The 19,017-nt window shown below is 48.1% G+C and overlaps 3 protein-coding genes across 11 annotated transcripts in view; all 3 read left to right on the top strand.

The window, feature by feature from the left end:
• Window positions 1-1,351, top strand: part of RHOA (ras homolog family member A) — a 54,461-nt gene extending 53,110 nt beyond the window's left edge. For all 3 annotated transcript variants that reach the window (XM_082413684.1, XM_082413685.1, XM_082413686.1), the window contains one exon: window positions 89-1,351. In XM_082413684.1, coding sequence (XP_082269810.1) covers window positions 89-262 — 174 coding nt within the window. In that variant the 3' untranslated portion in view covers window positions 263-1,351. The remainder of the gene's footprint in view (window positions 1-88) is intronic.
• A 1,033-nt stretch (window positions 1,352-2,384) lies between these two features.
• Window positions 2,385-3,631, top strand: GPX1 (glutathione peroxidase 1). The gene is made up of 2 exons (XM_082413683.1): window positions 2,385-2,789; window positions 3,067-3,631. Exons 1-2 carry the CDS (start codon window positions 2,529-2,531, stop codon window positions 3,424-3,426), a joined length of 621 nt encoding a protein of 206 aa, XP_082269809.1. The 5' UTR covers window positions 2,385-2,528; the 3' UTR covers window positions 3,427-3,631.
• Window positions 3,632-13,136: 9,505 nt separating this feature from the next.
• The window catches only part of USP4 (ubiquitin specific peptidase 4), a 48,354-nt gene continuing 42,473 nt past the window's right edge, over window positions 13,137-19,017 (top strand). For 5 of the 7 annotated variants that reach the window (XM_082413628.1, XM_082413630.1, XM_082413627.1 and 2 more), the window contains exons 1-3: window positions 13,139-13,299; window positions 15,159-15,286; window positions 18,662-18,792. In XM_082413628.1, the coding sequence (XP_082269754.1) occupies window positions 13,199-13,299; window positions 15,159-15,286; window positions 18,662-18,792 (360 nt within the window). In that variant the 5' untranslated portion in view covers window positions 13,139-13,198. Of the gene's footprint in view, window positions 13,300-15,158; window positions 15,287-18,661; window positions 18,793-19,017 lie in introns of all 7 variants that reach the window. The other 2 variants (XM_082413632.1, XM_082413631.1) reach the window with 2 other exon arrangements.

The following is a 19,017-nucleotide window of genomic DNA, read 5'->3' as shown; positions in this document are numbered from 1 at the left end:
AGTCTTTTAGCTGAATTTGAATATTCTACACCTACTTACTATATGTATGTAACGCTGTTAACTAAAAGTGCTCTCTTCTCTTTGCTAGGAGCCAGTAAAACCGGAAGAAGGCAGAGATATGGCAAACAGGATTGGCGCTTTTGGGTACATGGAGTGTTCAGCAAAGACCAAAGATGGAGTGAGGGAGGTTTTTGAAATGGCCACGAGAGCTGCTCTGCAAGCCAGACGTGGGAAGAAAAAATCTGGGTGCCTTGTCTTGTGAAACCCTGCTGCAAGCACGGCCCTCATGCGGTTAATTTTGAAGTGCTGTTTATTAATCTTAGTGTATGATTACTGGCCTTTTTCATTTATCTATAATTTACCTAAGATTACAAATCAGAAGTCATCTTGCTACCAGTATTTAGAAGCCAACCATGATTATTAATGATGTCCAACCCACCTGACCCACCAGGGTCCTTCTGACACTGCTCTCTAACAGCCCTCCTCTGCACTCCCACCTGACACACTAGGCGCTAATTCAAGGAATTTCCTAACTTCTTGCTTCTTTCTAGAAAGAGAAACAGTTGGTAACTTTTGTGAATTAGGCTGTAACTACTTTATAACTAACATGTCCGCCTCTCATCTTTCAGCTGCCAAGGTACTCTGGTGAGTCACCACTTCAGAGCTTTACTCATTTTAACAGATTTCATTGGCATAGCTCTGGGTGGCAATCCAGTTTTTTGAAAATGTGCTCAGCCAGAAAGGCCCAAGTTCACGCAGCTGTGGCAAAGTTACAGTTCTGTGGTTTCATGTTAGTTACCTTATAGTTACTGTGTAATTAGTGCCGCTTAATGTATGTTACCAAAAATAAATATATCTACCCCAGACTAGATGTAGTATTTTTTTGTATAATTGGATTTCCTAATACTGATATTTGTCATCCTCACAGAAAGTGTATTGGTTTTTTTTAAAAAAAGAAAGTGTATTTGAAAATAAAGTCAGATGGAAAATTCATTTTTTAAATTCCCGTTTTGTCAGTTTCTCTGAAAAAAGATGGCCATGTCTCCCCTTTTCGGCCCCACATATTCCAGTACCCCCTTCCCCAGAGCTGGGCTAAGTAAATAGGAATTTGGTTTTATGCCTGAGGCACTTAGATACTTCAGAAGGTGGCATAACCTGTTTCACCTGGATGGCAGGGTCTGGCTCTAGTTCACAGTGCTCTTTTTTCTCACTGTATCCAGGTTCCCTCCCAGAGGAGCCACCAGTTCTCTTGGATGGCCCACAGTTTCTCTGTCCTCTCCAGCTGACTAAACTTTTTTTCTGTACCAGTTAATTTTTCCAACTACTAATAGAATAAAGGCAGTTTTCTAAACTTCCTGTATCCTGGTGTTTGTGTTGGCTCTCTCCAGGGCTGGGAATGGAGGATGAATTCTGCCTAGCTCACCTTGGAAGGTTCCTTCAGGGGGCAAAGTACCGGCTTGCCCACCCCTACCCCAAAGCTGGCACTAACCTGGCTCCTCCCAAAGAGGTGGAAATGATTATCTTGTGTCACATTCAAGTTCAGAGTGGGGTGAGGTAGGGAATGCAGCCGACTGAGGGGTACTCCAAGCAGTCGTTCTTCTGGACAAATCTTAGTGTGATATTTTCCTCTTCTTACTACCTGTCCATTTTCAGTGTCTTTTACTTCCTCGCCTGAGCTCCAGATGAAGTTGAGGATGGTCTGAAATCGACTGAGTCCCCTTGGCCCTGCATGCTTTTGGTCTCCCCTCCAGGGGTCTGGAGCAGGGCCTGAGCAGTGACCCCAGAAAACCTGTGTAAGGGTCGTGCCACACTGGGGGTGTAAAAGTAGGAGGGAAACCAGAGGCCAGGAGGAGAACACAGTCTAGGGCAGCCCCAGAATGCAAGGAAATGGGTTAGAAAGAGCTGGCTGCCCGCCCCCTTTCTCCCCAGCATTGCCCACCCTCCTCCAACTTAACCTTCCTAGAACCAGGAAGTGTCAACACAGAGGACTTGCCTTAGCAGCTGCTGCTAACTGCACCATCATCACAAGTCATAACTCCCTCTGCGCCTGACAATAGGGCACGTTCCCAGGGAGTAGTAATATGGCATAGGCTGGGAGGGCTGTGTGGCCACAGGCAGCGAACGATTCTGTTGCTGGCGAGTCTCCCCGTGCCGGGCCCCAATCCCTGAAGAACCATTGAGAAAGAATCCGGAGCCCTCTTCGGCCTGGGCTCTGGGCTGGATAATCCGGGCTATTGCCACAGTGCCGGCGCTGCGCTCCCTGGGCGGGACCAAATGCGTCCGCGCCTCGGCACGGTCTGGGCGGTGTCCGCATCCGGCCCGACCGCACCCTCCAGCCTCGCGGGACCACAGCCGTAGGACAGAGGCCGGATGAGGCGGGACCGAGCGGGGGAGGGGCGGGTAGGAGCGGCCGGAAAAGTGCCCGAGCCACATGACCTCGGTCGCCCGCCTGTTAAAAGGAGGCGCTTCCCGGACCCCCTGTTAAGTCTAGTTCGCGGCTCTCTCCTGTCTTTTTGGGCACCCACACCATGTGCGCCGCTCAGCGCTCGGCGGCCGCCCTGGCGGCAGCGGCCCCGCGCTCGGTGTACGCCTTCTCTGCGCGCCCGCTGGCCGGCGGGGAGCCCGTGAACTTGGGGTCCCTGCGGGGCAAGGTGCTGCTCATTGAGAACGTGGCGTCGCTCTGAGGCACAACTGTCCGGGACTACACCCAGATGAATGACCTGCAGCGGCGCCTCGGGCCCCGGGGCCTGGTCGTGCTCGGCTTCCCGTGCAACCAGTTTGGGCATCAGGTGCGCCGGGCCGGGCGGAGCGGGGGTGGGCGTGCGACCGGGGTTAGGAGCGCCGGCGGACGACCCGCCGGGCCCAGCAGCCGCGCGCCCTGGGGGCGGAGAGGCGGCCCACCAGCTCGCTTCCCTCCGGCGCTCATCCCGGCTGGGGTTGAGGTCCACCCTGGGGTTGTGCAAGAGAGGCACAGTCTAGTGACTCATGGAGAAACTTCATGTTTGCAGTTAGAAGGCTTCCCTTCCCCTCGCAGCCCCGGGTCCCAGCTGCTCTCCCCTCCCGCAGGAAAATGCCAAGAACGAGGAGATCCTGAATTGCCTCAAGTACGTACGACCAGGCGGCGGGTTCGAGCCCAACTTCACGCTCTTCGAGAAGTGCGAGGTGAATGGCGAGAAGGCCCATCCGCTCTTCGCCTTCCTTCGGGAGGCTCTGCCCACGCCCAGTGACGACGCCACTGCCCTCATGACAGACCCCAAGTTCATCACCTGGTCTCCGGTGTGCCGCAACGACGTTGCCTGGAACTTCGAGAAGTTCCTGGTGGGCCCAGACGGTGTTCCCGTACGCAGGTACAGCCGCCGCTTTCTGACCATTGACATCGAGCCTGATATCGAAGCCCTGCTGTCCCAGGGGCCCAGCTGTGCCTAGGGTGCCCCTCCTACCCCTGCTGCTTGGCAGTCACAGCGTTGCCCTCTGGGGATTTTATCCATGAAGGTGTTTCCTCTAAACCTGCATGGAGGAATGCCAGATGTCCAGGAAAATCCCCGGAGATGGGCACTGGTCCTGTCCATCCCAGCCTCCCCTTTCCCAGACCACAGCTTTCTCATTAATAAAGTGCTGAGTGTGAGCAGAACTGTGTGTATGTCCTGTGTCATTGTCAGATGGGGACACCTTTCCTACTAACCTCACCGTCATAGGGCTGGGAGCTTAAGCCCCCGTTCCTTGGCTGGCATTACCTAGCCAAGCCTGAACATCCCAAAATTTTGTCTGCAGTGGAATTCACTCTTTCCTATGTGGGAATCCTAGCTCCTGTCTCAGCGTTTCTCACTCTGCCAGGACATGCAGCAGGGCCATCCTGAGGCCCTGTTACAAGAGAAAGTCTTTATTTCAAAAAGAGGAAGAAATTTCAAAGGCTGACTGCCTATCCTCAGTAGTTAGGCCTCTCCTTTCTGAGTATTTGCTCTGCTCAAAATGACCTTCACAAAAAATAACACCATGGGCTCCCACTCAATGTTTAGAGTCCGTGGCTTTGTAACTGCAGAACCAGCCCAAACTGGCCCTGCTCTGTTGATAACAAGATACTGAGTTGTTCTTCAGAGATAGCAGAACAAAACTGCAAGTCATGCAGCAGAGGAGAAATTTTGAATTCTAATAATGCCTGGAACCAAGTTTTTCCACCTCCACCCCTCCTCCCCCACACACAACCAAAAGAACCCGGACATGACCAGAACCTGAATGCTGGAACCCTTTCAGAAGTGAAAGATCCATTGTCCAGGAAGACCCAGTGCTGAAGTCCCCTTTACCATACTTTACCATAAATGGCCAAGTTCCAAAGCCCTCCAGTCAAAACCTGCCCCACCAGTACTTCCACATATGAACCCATCCTCCCCTAACTCAAAAAAGTTTGACCAAACCCCAGATTAGGGAGATTTGAGAGCCTTGCCTCCTGTCTCCTTGCCGGTCAACCTCGCAATAAAGCTCTTTGCTCAAAAGTGGGTGCCATAGTATTGGCTTCTAAGTGTGTTGGGCAGCAAGTCCTTACTTGGTAACAGCCTCCTCAAGTGTTAGGGCCATACAAGCCCACTTTACACAGTTGACAGCTTATGCAACATAACTTTCTTTCCCCATTACTTTGCTAGATCTTCTTTGCATAGGGCTACCCAGCGCTTCTATCTGCTCTGATGCTGTGCTTACCAGCTGCTGCCTCTCAGGTACTCAGAAGAGTATACAACTGGTTGTTCTGACCATGCCCTGCAGTTGCAATTGCATGGTCAGGCTTAGGGTAGGCGCGTATCTTGGAGGCCAGCGCTGCTTCTCAGGTATGGCTCAGGTCCAACTTCTCCATCTGTTGTTCCTGTTGTCAGTAGTCTTGAGACAGACCTAGAGCCACTTCCTATCACAATACAAGGGACTCTGCCGGGCTTGTATGCAATGAGGCTTCTGTTTGGACAGACAAGCACCCAGATATGTGTTATCAGTCCAGAACACGGTCCAGAGGTTCTGGGGTCCCAATGTTTATGCTCAAATTGGTGGCTCAAGTCCCTTCTGTGTCTTAACCAACTCTCAAGAACTTTTCTTCCAACCCTAAGCAGGCATCTTTGCTGCTGCCCTCCCCCTCTGCCTGCCCTTAGGTCATTAAGGGCTGTTTCTGTTCTGGCTCCCTCTCTCTCCATCATCAAAACGCCCACCTCCCTCTGGCTGCAAGGCCTCTCCACCTCGCTTTTTTTTTTTTTTTTTTTTTTTTTTCCACCTCGCTTTTGAGTCCCCTCTGAGGTAACAAGGCAGAGCTCTGTTCCCCATTGAGACCCCACTCTATCTGTGCTCCTCTCAGAACCAAAAGTCTTGATTACATCTGTGAGTGACTGGTCTGCTTTCCCAGAGGGTGAAAGTCTGGGAGGTGGAAAGGGGCTGGTCATCTCCTCAGGGTCCATAGAGCCTGGTGTACAGCATGAATCAGCCAGTGTTCGTCAATTAATATAAAGAGAAAAACTTTCCACTCAAAACAGGGTCAGGGGGACTTCCCTGGTGGCACAGTGGTTAAGAATCCTCCTGTCAAGGCAGGGGACGCAGGTTTGATCCCTGGTCTGGGAAGATCCCACATGCCATGGAGCAACTAGGCTCGTGTGCCACAACTACTGAGCCCACGCACTGCAACTACTGAAGCCCGCGCGACTAGAGCCCGTGCTCCGCAACAGGAGAAGCCACTGCAATGAGAAGCCCGCGCACCACAATGAAGAGGAGCCCCCACTCTCCGCAACTAGAGAAAGCCCGCGTGCAGCAACGAAAACCCAACACAGCCAAAAGTAAAAAAATAATAAAATTAAAAACAAACAAACAAAAAAACAGGGTCAGGGATTTTTGAGGATTATTTGTAGACTCCAAATCTGACTGCTGGAATGGAAACTAACAACCTATACACCTGGGTATATCTGGGTATACCTAGGCACTCTTTGACCTCCTTAAACCCCACATCTCTTCTCTAAAAGCCCTTTGCTCCTTTATTGCAACACTCATCATTCAGCCCTGTGCCATATACTCTGCTGGGTGCCAGGATACAGTCCTCAGGAAAGCGGAAAGACTCTATAATTACTAAATGCATGTTTAGTTCTATGAGAGTAGTATGGCGTACTTTGAGAATAAATTAGAGGGCCTGGCCCAGTGGGGAGGATCACGCTTTTGTCTCTTGGAGGGAGTAACAGTGAAGCTGAAGAGAGGTTAAGGAGCAGTTAGCTGAGGAACAAGCTGATGGAGGGTGGACAGGCAGGGAGTTCAGTGTGTGAAGGTCTGAGGTGGAAAGGTGGCATCACTGACAATCAGGTAACACAAGGAGGAGCAGGTGTGGGGAGAAGAAAAGTGTTTAGATTCAGATTTGGCGCATGAGACATCCAGATGGAGATATCTGGAGCAGGTGCTTACAAGAGGCTCAGAAAAGGAATTTGGGTTGGAGACAAAGGTCTAGTCAAGGGGCCAGTAAGTAGCCATTGGAGAGGATACGGTCTCACCTGGGGAGAGTGGCAAGAAGATCAGGGGGCCTAAACTTGAGGCCTATGAATTCACAGTGCTTCTGGGTCAGATGGCAGAGAGGCACAGCTGGAACAGTGATGGATGGAGTCAAAGAGCCTAGGGAAGGGACATTTCATAAAGAATTGTTAGCTGGGGGCACTTCCCTGGTGGTCCAGTGGTTAGGATTCTGCGCTTCCATTGCAGAGGGCACGGGTTCAATCCCTGGTCAGGGAACTAAGATCCCGCATGCCTCACAGCGTGGCCAAAATTAAAAAAATAAAAAGAATAGTTATCTGGGATGAGTGCTTGTGAACTAAGGGTTCCTCAGCAAGTGCAGTGTCAGGGGGAGCTAGAGCTGTAACCAGACAGCCAGTGCCCGAGATCTACCAGGTCCTATTCTGGGAGCTAATACACAGTGCCCAAAAATCACCTGGGTGCTTGTTAAAAGCTATGTCCACGGCCCCCCTCCAGAGATGCTGATGTGGATAGCCTGGGGATTTAGGGTCCTATTCAATGTCCTACAGCTGAACCCATGAGGAGAGACTTCCTACTCCAACTCTCCCCTTTCCTGTAAAGGGTCAGTGTGGCCCGGGCCACACTCTCTGGTTAGGCTCTGGGATGGGAATCCAGGGCTTTCCAAACTGACTCCAACTTCTTCCCCTCTGGGTACCTGGTGACTCACCTCTCCTTGCCCACCTTTTTTTTTTTTTTTTTTTCTTCAGTTTATGCCTTGGGCTGCAAGAGAAAGGAAATTCTGAGATCCCCATGTGGCTGACACTGGCTGGTGAATACTCCTCCTCAGACTTGAAGCTGCATGCCTCCTTTAACTGTCCTTTTCAACTCTCTCTTTTTCTGGGAACACTCAGACTAAAGCCGGTTAACACTTCATCTTCCTCCCCAAGAAAGTGGACATCTTCCCCCAAAACACACACACATTCTTTCTCATTCAACCATGCAACTGCTACTGGCTCTGACCTGCACCCACTCCACCCCATTGTGAATCAGCAGCTCAAATTAACAAGTAAAAGTGAAGGAATCCCAGTGAACCTGCCTGCGGTCCTGGCCTTTGGTAGCAGTGCCTCCCGGGACACTGCCTGATCTGGGAGCAGGCAGCAGTATTTAGGCCACAGGTCTTCTGAGAAGGGGATGGGTTGTGCTGTTACTCAGTAGGTTCAGAAGCCTCCATTTTAGCAGTTCTTCCAGAAATGCTGGTTTTAAATATTTTTTTTAAACATTAAATCTGATAAAATATGTATATGTATATTAAATCACAATGTACACACTAAAATTTATTTGTCAACTATACCTCAACAAAGCTGAAAAAAAATCTGATAAAATTCATTTGGTCAGGCACTTCTTGCACAATTAGTTCTTTATCAGATGACTTCCTCATTCTGTCTTGATGTAGTTCCACAAACAACATTTAAAATAAGCTTATTTTCAGTGAGGCATTCCTGGCCTGATCAGCCTTTTCTCATAAGTTTTAACTTTGGGGTAATATTGAGTAAAAAATACTTGCTAAAGCTTTCCACAAGAGAAATAAATCCATCCACAGCATGGATTTTTAAAGAATGGGCAGGGATTCCTGTCAGAGTACTCTGAATTTGGCAGGTTTTTGTTATTACAATCACCAAATAGGCTAGATAAGCATGCTTTCATAGAGGTGTGGCACACCTGGGATGGCACTAAAATAAAGCCCAGCTGGAGCTGGTCAATAAGTTACTGGGCATCAGGCACTGCTGGATTGGGAAGCAGGAGCTCAGATGAGAGAAGTTCTTGCCCAAGGAGTGAGGGCTTATGGGCACTGGCCCTGGGGGTAACAGAGAAGCCAACTTGAGATCTGACATCCTTCAGCTTTGACCTACCCAAGAACTCAAATCCAGACTTGTCACGTGAAAAAACAAAAATAAAATCACTAACTAGGTGGGCCACTTGCTGGTGGGTATTCTGTTAGTTGCATCCAGAAGCATTGAAACTGACAGGACATGACAGTGATGTGCTGGGCAGAGGCCCAGTAGCTCTTCTATCATTCATCCTGCAGACAGAAACCCCACTCCCAGCACCCCTCCCAGGTCCAGTGTAGCCATGGCCAGCAAGGCCAAGGTAGGAGACCACAGACAGGCTCACTTAATCCAAATGCCCAGAGTCGGGGCAGTATCCAGGGGCAGGTGCAGCCCACCTTGGGTGGTGTCCTACAGTCCTGCAGGCTACCTGACTCCACAGGGAGGCGACTGGAGGGAATCTGAGCCTCCCTGCAGAAGAAGCACCTGTTACCCCAGCCTCCTCTGTCCCCAGCACGTGGCTATATCTGTGTACATGTGTGTGAATCTAAAGAAGCCCTGGTCCCCTCAGGATTCCTTGGAAGACTCATCATGCATCCTCAAAGGTCGGGGGGATGTTAAGCATACTGTTTTTTTTTCTTCTGGGCCTCACTGCTGCACAGCATGTGGGATCTTAGTTCCCTGACTAGGGATTGAACCCGCACCCCCTGCACTGGAAGTGCGGAGTCTTAACTACTGGACCACCAGGGAAGTCCCTCCCTTTTTCTTATCTTTAATTTTTTTCATCCTTAATGTTAAGCATACCTCTGCTTCCTACACCAGTTGCTTATGTTTCCTTCCTAGCGAAGTGTCTACAGCATCACCCTCCATGTTCCTCTAGCACTTTTATCACACAACACACTATAATTACATGTGAAAACATCTTCCCCAACCTCACTGGCTGGGAACCCCTGGACGGTAGGGACTGTGAGGACATAACAGATTATCAGTCAAATGAAAAAAATGACTACTATCTGGATACTTCTTTCATTCATTCACCCAAGAAATGCTTATGGAGAATTTGCTCTGTGCAAAGGGAAAACGACACATACAATTAATATCTAACAATTAATATCTAAATGCTTATTTAAGGTTAAGACATTGATGGTAACAGAATTAGAGCAAGAAGAGGAGACACGACCACACATGGGCCCAGGACACAACACCTTCCCCACCCAATCAGGGCTAGCTACCGACAGTGGCATAACCAGAATGGAATCTCCAACATGGGAAAAAATGATCCCACGTCCTTTCTGTGAGATTCATTCAGTTTTTTGCCTCTGTCACCTTCCCCAGTAACCTAACCCTTATGTAACAGAGGTGAAAGTGTCACTGATAAGACATTTAATTCTTCTAAAATGTACCTCTAGCGCCTTTCACTTTTTCACAGTCCCCTGGGCAAGGTAAGGAAGCACAGGCAAAAAGGAAAAAAAAGTATTTCTCTCCTGATGCCACCTCTAATCAAAAGGTGCCCAAGGGACTTCCCTGGTGGTGCAGTGGTTAAGAATCCCCCTGCCAATGCAGGGGACACAGGTTCGATCCCTGGTCCGGGAAGATCCCACATGCCGCAGAGCAACTAAGCCTGTGGGCCAAAACTACTGAGCCCGCGTGCCACAACTACTGAAGCCCGCACTTTCTAGGGTCCACGTGCCACAACTACTGAGCCCACGTGCTGCAACTACTGAAGCCCACGTGCCTAGTGCCCACGTTCCACAACAAGAGAAGCCACTGCAATGAGAAGCCCACGCCCCGCAATGAAGAGTAGTCCCCGCTCACCACAACTAGAGAAAGCCCGCACGCAGCAACGAAGACTCAATGCAGCCAAAAAAAAAAAAAAAGGTGCCCAGTATTTGTGAATACAGCCACACGTGCTCTGTGATTGCCGGCCAAGTGTGGACCAAGGGTGACTGGGGAGGGCCAACTCCAGGTAGGTTTAGAGCAAGCCATAGTACCAGCCAAGGCAAGAACTTCATGATTTGGAACCAAATAAAACTTAAAGTTCACACACCCAGACATTACGAACCCTCAATTAGATAGATCATCACAGTCCAAGATCGTAGTATGTAACCAATCAGCCAGACCTGTTGCCTCCAGCTCTCTTCCTGCTTTCCTTCCTGTTGTTGTGCTCCAAGCTCCCTTGGCAATGGGTGAGTTGTTCAGTTCTGGGGTTTGGTTGTGGGGCAAAGAGAGGGGTCTACTAGGCCCATACCTCTCCCTAGGGGAAATGGCCCAACAGAGAACACAGTCCTGGGGCCAGGGTGTCTCCTGAGTTGAATCACTCAACTCCTTTCCTCCCAAATCCGCGGGTCACTCTCACAACAGCAGGAACACACAGGCAGATGTTCATTGTTTCTAGTTCTCAGTTTTTAACATATAATCAAACTCACTAAGAAAGTTTTAAAACTGGAAATAATGGTGATCTTCTGGTTATGAAGTTTCACTTTATTCCTTGCATTTTAACTACTGGCACTTGATAATTTTAATATAAATTTTTAGGGACTACCCATAATTAGTGTACTAATTTTACAGCTATTTAATAGCACTGAAGAGATCCAGGCTTAAAAAGATTTTCCAAAGTTTTCATTTTTATAATTAGGTTTTGTCCCCCTTTCTAGTGGTGCTGACGACTTGTCCTACTTCCTTAAGACTCTGACCCATGCCATAAATGGTATAGGAGAAACTGCTAAAAAAAGAGGAGGGAAGCAGACATTGTAATGTAGGTTCTGAAGTCATGTCAGTAACCCAACTTTCTTCTTCCATAAATAGGACTAAAGGCAGTGTTTCTCATTTGATAACATTTTTAACAATTTCAAAGAACTTTCACAGAAGGGCACTTGGGGTGCCAGGGTTGGCTCCCCAGATTTAGAATTATCACGTGATGGTAACTCTTACCTGCAGGGGATTAACTGCTATGTGGTTATTCAAGGCAGTTTTAATTCCAAATTACTTTCCCCTGCTATCTACCCAACTGCCAAAAGGCCTCTGTTACCAGATGGTGTGATAGATGTCCCAGGAGTGCAAATTAATTTCAATTAGCCAAAACCCAACATAAAAATAGTAAATCTGTTCAAATGTCCTACCACAGCTTCACCAGGCCAGCTCTCTCTTCCACCCCCAACACTGAACATGGCTCATCTGTTTCTCCTCTCCTCCTTCATAGGCACCTTTCCAAAGGTTCCTAGTAGGTCTCTGGGCTGCACCACTGTAGGCATAAAGCACCCTCAGCTATTTCTCTTTGCTCTTCAACCTCCTACAATATCTGTGGGCCATTTAAGGCAGGACATATGTCCCTCCGGCCTCCCTTCTAGTTTTAGCTCTCAGGTCCTTTCAGTCTGTGCCCAGCTCAACTGGCCTAATCTTCACTCTTTGATCCTTCCTTGCTTGCTCCAGAAATTCTCTTTGACCCTTCTAGTCTCCTCTCCTTTAACATGCACCATCATTTCTATGCTTTCTTCACAATCACACTCGGGACTTCCCTGGTGGCGCAGTGGTTAAGAATCAGCCTGCCAATGCAGGGGACATGGGTTCGCTCCCTGGTCTGGGAAGATCCCACATGCCACAGAGCAACTAAGTCCGTGGGCCACAACTACTGAGCCTGCATGCCACAACTACTGAAGCCCATGTGTCTAGAGCCTGTGTTTTGCAACAAGAGAAGCCACTGCAATGAGAAGCCCATGCACCTCAACGAAGTGTAGCCCCTGCTCTCCGCAACTAGAGAACGCCTGCACACAGCAATGAAAACCCAACGCAGACAAAAAAAAAAAATCACACTCAAAAGGTACTTAAGTCAAAGGCTCCCTTTCACAGCTTGGGGTCTAGTCTTTGGTTCATACCCTGTAACGGTGCTTATCACGCACTTCTTGGCGCTGGGGCTATTTGTGGAAGATCCCCTCTCCTCTGTTAGATCTTACAAGGGCAGGTACTGGGTCTTATTTATTTTTCTCTGAGGGTGGGAACTGCTAGACTCACATAGGCCAGCTGCCTGGTCTCCTCCTTGCTCTGGGCGTACTTCCCCCTCCAGGAGGAGGGCTGTGTTTTTTGTATGCAGGGTCGAGTGGGAAACATACGGTGTTCAGGACGCTGTATCTTGCTGCAAAACGAATCAGCAGCCTGGACATCTAATGTGAATACACCTAGTCCTCTCCTCCCACCCCCATTGCTATCGCCCCTCTGTGGCTGCCTGCCTCCCTGACAAAGTAAGCAGCTAGCTCAGTGGAGGGCTTGTGGAATTCAGCCTGGGCCGGGTGATTCTGGCTTCCAGACGGACACGATTGCTAATGACTAGGCCACACCGTCGAGTCCCGGTCCCAAAGCGCTGGTGCACCTGGCACTCTCCAAAATCCCTGTAGGGTGTCCCGGACAGGGACCTGGAGCCCACGTTTGGGCAGCTAAAGACTTGCTTAAGGCCTCTGCTGAAAGTGGACTGGCCGGAGTGAAAACAAGAAAATCTAGTTCCAGGGCTCCTCGCACCTGGCGCTGCGTTTATTTAAGACCAGGATAACACCGCTGGCCGGAAGGGGGTGCCGGAAGGGTCGTAGGGCCTGCGGTCTGACTCCTTGAGATCGCCGGGCTGGACAGGAAAAGGGGTGCCAGGCGGCCACCAGGCGGCGAGACCTGCCGGGCGGAGGAAGCAGCGGCTTCATCTCCGCGCCACCTCCTCTTCCGGCCCCCCTCCCCGCTCCACCGCGCACGGGCTGGAGAGGGGCGGCGCGCCGTGGGTGTTGGAAAGGCAGAGGCTGGCAGGCGCTGCGGGCCGCGACGAAGGGAGGGGCTTGGGCGTGCGCACATGCGTGCGTGCGTGCGTGCGTGGGCGCGGACCGCAGCACGTTGTGCGCGAGGCGGATGTCCGGGCCGGCAGGGCCGGGGACACGGACGAGATGGCGGAAGGCGGGGGCTGCCGTGAGCGACCGGATGCGGAGACCCAGAAATCCGAGCTCGGGGCCTTGATGAGGACCACGCTCCAACGAGGGGCGCAGTGGTGAGCGCCGGGCCCGCCTTTCCGCCCCACAGGGCCAGGGGCCGGCGCTCGGACTCTCAGGTCCGGCCCCTCTTTCCCGGCTTGGGCAGGGGCCAGGTGGGGGCGATGTTAGTGATCCTGAGAGAGTGGCTTCACCCCCACCCTTTAGGGGAGGGAGCCCTAGATTACCTCTGGGAAAGCGTGGGTGGAGCTGAGGGTCGTCCCGGTCCATTCGGAGCCCCAGGGGGCGGATCCGGCGGAGGCTAGGGCTACGGGGTGGACAGAAGCCGAACGCTCACGGGGACCTTCAGGTTGAGGAGAGTCCTTTACCTTTGAGGACTCGCTTTGTGACTTTGGGCGAAGGCGTCCACACCTCACAGACCCTGATTCCTTACCATTAAAACCAGGGTAGCGATATTTGGCGCTCCTTCCTTCAGTTGGTTGAGGCGTAGATCCGAAGTAGATACTTGTAACTTGTAAACTGCCGAACAGACGTCAAGGTCAGAGGCTGAACAAATGTCTGAGAGCCCCAGGTTATTTTGGTAGCAGATGTCAAAAATAATTGTGGCGGCAGCATTTCGGAGTGGGAGAGGCGGGTAGCGTAGAGCCTAACTAAAAAGAGGATTAAAAGACCAGGATTTAGAAGAGCAAGTCTGAGTCAGGAAGTTTTTCTTAATAAATTGTCTAGTAGAAGGGACAGAACTTCCACTAGTGAAGAGATTCCTGGGTGGTATTATTGTGTGGGAGCAGAAAACTGGGGCTTGTCTTTGCATTGAATATGATTGATCAACCCTCTTTAAGAAACTATGGTAGTGGTGATAATGCCCCTTATAGTGACAGAGGAATTGAGCAGGGAAGGGAAGCATTGAGATTAGGAAGAATTTAGTCTTTACAGTGTTCTTGAGCTAGCCAGGCTGTGAAAGGCAGGGCAGGCAGAAGTACTTTTAGATGATATCCTGAGTAGTGGTGGCACATGAAAAATACTCAGCAGAAGCAGAGGAAGTTTCACATAGACTAAAATCACACACTAAAAGTGTTTGGAGGGGAAAGAGCATTTTAGAGATTTGGATATACTTATGGATCCTTGTGGCCTTGGGGAAGCTGCCTGATCTCCTCTGGAGTGTGTTGGTTGTAAAATTTGAAGGACTCACCAATATAATTGTTGTGCTTTGTTCCCCTACAGAGGTTTTCCTCTCCTTCTGTCTTAATTGTAAAACAGCATGGTGATACTTCTAAAATATAACCAGATCAACTTAATGCTTTTTTGACAAGATAAACACGCCAAGACAATATTATATGTATATATGTGTGTGTCTATATGTATACATGTGTACATGTATGTGTGTGTGTATATATATATATATATACACACACACACACATATATATATACACACACACAAACACATTTTTTGATATCTTGTTTGGTCCTCAAAGGAAAACTGAAGTGTGTGATGTTATTATCTCATTTTTAGAAAGAAAATTGTTTTACTGCTGTTCACATCAAGCAGAGCAGTGTAACCAAACTGTCTGCCTGGACAAGGACCTCTACAAAGATCATTATGAAATTAATGACATGGTCATTAGCAAACAAGGTTTTCCCCATAGAAAGAATTTCTTTAAACAAGCATTTTGAAGCCAGTCATTTCCTTCCTTTCATTTATGGATTCTTTCAACAATCATTTCACTTAATGGATGCCTGCCTTGGGCCAGGCTCACTGTGCCATGCAGGGCCTGGTCCTGCTCCTGCTCTTGAAAGTGTGTTTTTTAGTGGGGGTTGCTTGCTCCCCAAGTGGGAGGACCATAAAAAAATTGAGGGAGCAGCTGCAGAAACTTACAAGCTCAGCTTGTCTGGTACAGCAAATTTTTGTCTGTCTCTAGGTATCTTATTGACAGCCGGTGGTTCAAGCAGTGGAAGAAGTATGTGGGCTTCGACAGCTGGGATATGTACAGTGTGGGTGAACATAATCTGTTTCCTGGCCCGATAGATAACTCCGGACTCTTTTCAGGTGCAGTATCCTGTTGCTTATCTAACTGAAATGTCCACCTGGGTCGTGACCTGAGGTCATGTTTATCTGTAACATGGTTATTGTGAACCTGACTTTCCTACTGTGAGGGGACAGAAACAAGTGTCCTTGACTTGTGTTTATAGCAGAAGTCTATGCAGACCCTCATGGAGAAGTTAAGCTGCTTTTTTTCCCCTAAATTAACTGCTCTTGGTAAGAGTGTGCTTCTAGCATTTTAAATTTCTGTCTGCCCGTCTCTCTCTTTTTCAAATTAGTTCTGCTAGAGATTTCAGATTTTAGATTAGTGTATTGAATGGAAAGAAATAGGATATCATTTTGAAATGGCATCTGGAATCTGAAATTTGGGAACCAGAATTTTCTGTGTTGCCTTTGCAGTGAAACAAATTGTAGACCTGTCAACATTCATCAAGCATTCCTGTGATGGCTGTGTTTGTCATAGAAGTAGTGTAAGGGGAGGTGGAAGGTTAGTAGAGTTATGATCACAGTCAGCTCCCAATGGAAGAAATGACTGAAAAAGTGATGTATGACACACCTGAGCTTGGCTTGCACCTTTAGATGCACAGAAATGGCAATTGGCCTTTCCTAGGCTTTGTTCTGCCTGGCTTTAGACTCCCTTGCAACCAGGACAGAGGTGATCTGTTGCCTGGGCCCACAATCAGGGCAGCAGGAAGGCAGACAGTGCATGAGGCTTTTGAGGCTTGATTCAAGTACATAACACTACCTGGGTGTTTTTAAAAATGAGCAGTGAGAAAAAAAAAAGAGCAGTGCTTCAGCATACACCTTGTTTTAGGGGAGGTCTGAATGACAATAATGTCATAGGCTTTGTTTACTGATGTAAGTCAGATGGTGGCAGTATACCATGAAGTTACCCCAAAGGATAATTGCATTGTGTTTGCACTTTGTCGTTTTCCCTCTTTTTTTTTGAGAAGGAGAATTCTTAAGGCTTTTAATAGTATTGGTGATGAGAACGCTAGAGCTGGAGGGACCCTCTGAAGTAATTTTGCCTGACCTTCAGCTAAGGACAAGCATTCCTTCTGCGGTCTTCCAATTTGATGTCACCTGGCTTAGGCTCAAAACATTTGTTGTGTGCTTGGGAAGTGAGAAGTACATTCCGTTCAGACCCTGGAACACTGACAGTGTGGGAATGGTCTATCTCTGGCCCAGTCTGGCTGCCTTCCGCCTAGGGTCATGGAATGACCCTAGAATGGGGAATGACCTAGAAGGGGCTCTTGAACATGTAGGGAGGAGGGGGTAGGGCAACTTGCTAATGTTGTCTGCAGAGCACCCCTCTCGTATTTCCACCTGTGCCCCTGCTGTATATTTGGAATCCCAATGCTTAGACCAAACTGTGCTCTCCTTTTTTGCCTTTATTTGCCTCTGTTGGAGAAATTTGCAGAGCCTAAATCCTTTCTGTAAAACTCATGTGTGATTTTTAGCACGCTGCCCTTAGACTGATCCAGTTTTAAGTGAAAATAGTGAACTGCATTGAAAATTCCAGTTAAGTTCCTGTGTTTGCCCTATAGTGTCATAAGAATGACATTTTGAGAAAATTGTCACTGAGCCCCAGAGGAGAAAGCCTTGTAAGAATTGATGTACTTGGGGTTGATGATGCTAAAAGCTCTCGGTTCCTTTCCCACATTTTAAGGTTTCTGGCTGCTGTTTGGCACACTATGCGTGGCCAGGTCTGCATAGTGCTTAGTGTTAGAAATGAAGGTGTATGTCTCCAAGTAAGACAAGTGAATAACCTTTATGAGTTTTAATTTGCAAATCAGAGAAAACCTTGGAGTTTAGGTGTCAGTTTTTTCAGAAGCTCTTGTTTCAAGTAGACTGATAAGTACTACCCCTGTGCCATCCTTCTGTTGCTGAATAGAAAAGGGGTGGTCGATCAGTATTAATCATGCCAGAGCTGGTGTGGAAGGTGATTGGCTTATCAGTGAGAAGGAGCCACTTTTTTTTTTTTCTTTTAAATTATGGTAAAATACACATAAAATTTACCATCTGCATATTTTTAAGTGTTCAGTAGTGTAAAGTATATTCACATTGTTGCACAACCCATCTCCAGAACTTTTTTATCTTACAAAACTGAAACTCCATACTCATTAAACAGTATTTCCAATCTCCTTCCCCCGCAAGCCCCTGGCAACCACCATTCTACTTTCTGTCTCTGTGTCTGACTATTCTAGGTACCTAATGTAAGTGGAATCATACAGTATTTGTTTTTCTGTGACTGGCTTATTTCATTTAGCATAATGTCCTCAAGGTTTATCCATGTTAACGGCATGTCAGAATTTCTTTTTTTTAAAGGTTGAATGATATCCCACTGTGTGTATATACCACATTTTGTTTTTCCATTCATCCTTCTCACCTTGGTATTCCTGTTCTCCAAGGCTGTTTAGTTCCTTTCCTTTTTCCTTGGAAACGAAAAAGGCAGAGGTGGATCAGATCTGAAACTCGCCCTGAGGAAGGGCAGAAGACCTCATGGGGTAGGGTGTAAACTGGTGGGAGAGGTGATAGGAAGCCCTGGTCACCTTGTGCATGCTGTTTTTGGTTTTTGTTTTTAACATTGTCTGCCTTGAATTACAGATGAGTTGCACCATTGTGGGTACTTTTTGCTTCCCCGGCTTCATGGCTTCATTTGTCTGGCGGAGAATAGTGGCTTCCACTACTGCGGGAGTGGGTGTAGATGGGCACAGGCTTAGCAGGGAGGCTTCCTTGATGGGAGATGATTACTCTTCCCTTGATCCAGTCCCTTGGTCCTCCATTGAGAGAGTATGTTTCAGACCATGGATGTCCTTTTCTGACTCACAGTCATGTTGCCTCCGTGTGGGGTGTAAGATGGATGCTTAGCATGTTAAAGGTGTTCTCCCTCCACATGGCTGGTGTCCAGCTGAGTTTTCACTTGGAGTGTTGAAAACTAAGAATGCTGAATGACTCTTGATAAAATAAATTTAACTTCAATGGTTTGTTTGTTTGCTTTCTTAGTAAATCTTTCAAAGGAAGATGATATCTGACCTTAAAATGCAGTTTCACTAAGCAGAATATTACGTTAAATATTCATAGTAAACAATTTTAATTGTGGAATCTGGAAGCACTTTGAAAGTGTAAATTGGAGTTTTTCTCTTTTCTCTTTCATTCTCCCTCCAACTATGGAAGAAATACAAGTTCCTCATAAAATGTTCAGAAAGCATGACTAAAGACTCCAGGTCTGCTCTGTGTTATGGCCAGTGACAGAATTTTGGAATTTTGTACTTGTTCCTATAAATGCTTTTTGTGTTTCTGAAAAGTACATAAGAATCATGTAAAACAAACATTTCTGGGGAGAAGAGCAGTGAGCTATGTGCTGTTTTCCTTTTTCAGATCCTGAGAGTCAGACCTTGAAAGAACATTTAATTGACGAATTGGACTATGTATTGGTCCCAGTCGAGGCCTGGAATAAGTTACTAAACTGGTATGGCTGTGTAGAAGGCCAGCGGCCCATTGTCAGAAAAGTGAGTACATGAATTGTTACACCTGCTGGTCAGTGTCTGTGAGTGCTCCCTGACACTGACCGGTATTGGTTTCCTGGGGTACTGGCCATACCTAAGAAGTTGAGTGGAGGCCTCCAGACATCACAGCTGCCCAGTGGCTTGGGATATGTCCAGCGGTGCAGTGAGAGCACATTCTGGAAGGTTCTATGAGAGAAAGTTCACTTGGGGTCATATGGATATACAATA

This window comes from Balaenoptera physalus (genome assembly GCF_965194825.1).
Source record: "Balaenoptera physalus genome assembly, chromosome: 11".
NCBI classification, from domain to species: domain Eukaryota; kingdom Metazoa; phylum Chordata; class Mammalia; order Artiodactyla; family Balaenopteridae; genus Balaenoptera; species Balaenoptera physalus.
The sequence above is the reverse complement of the archived record's forward strand: the minus strand, read 5'-3'. Positions and strand labels throughout refer to the sequence as shown.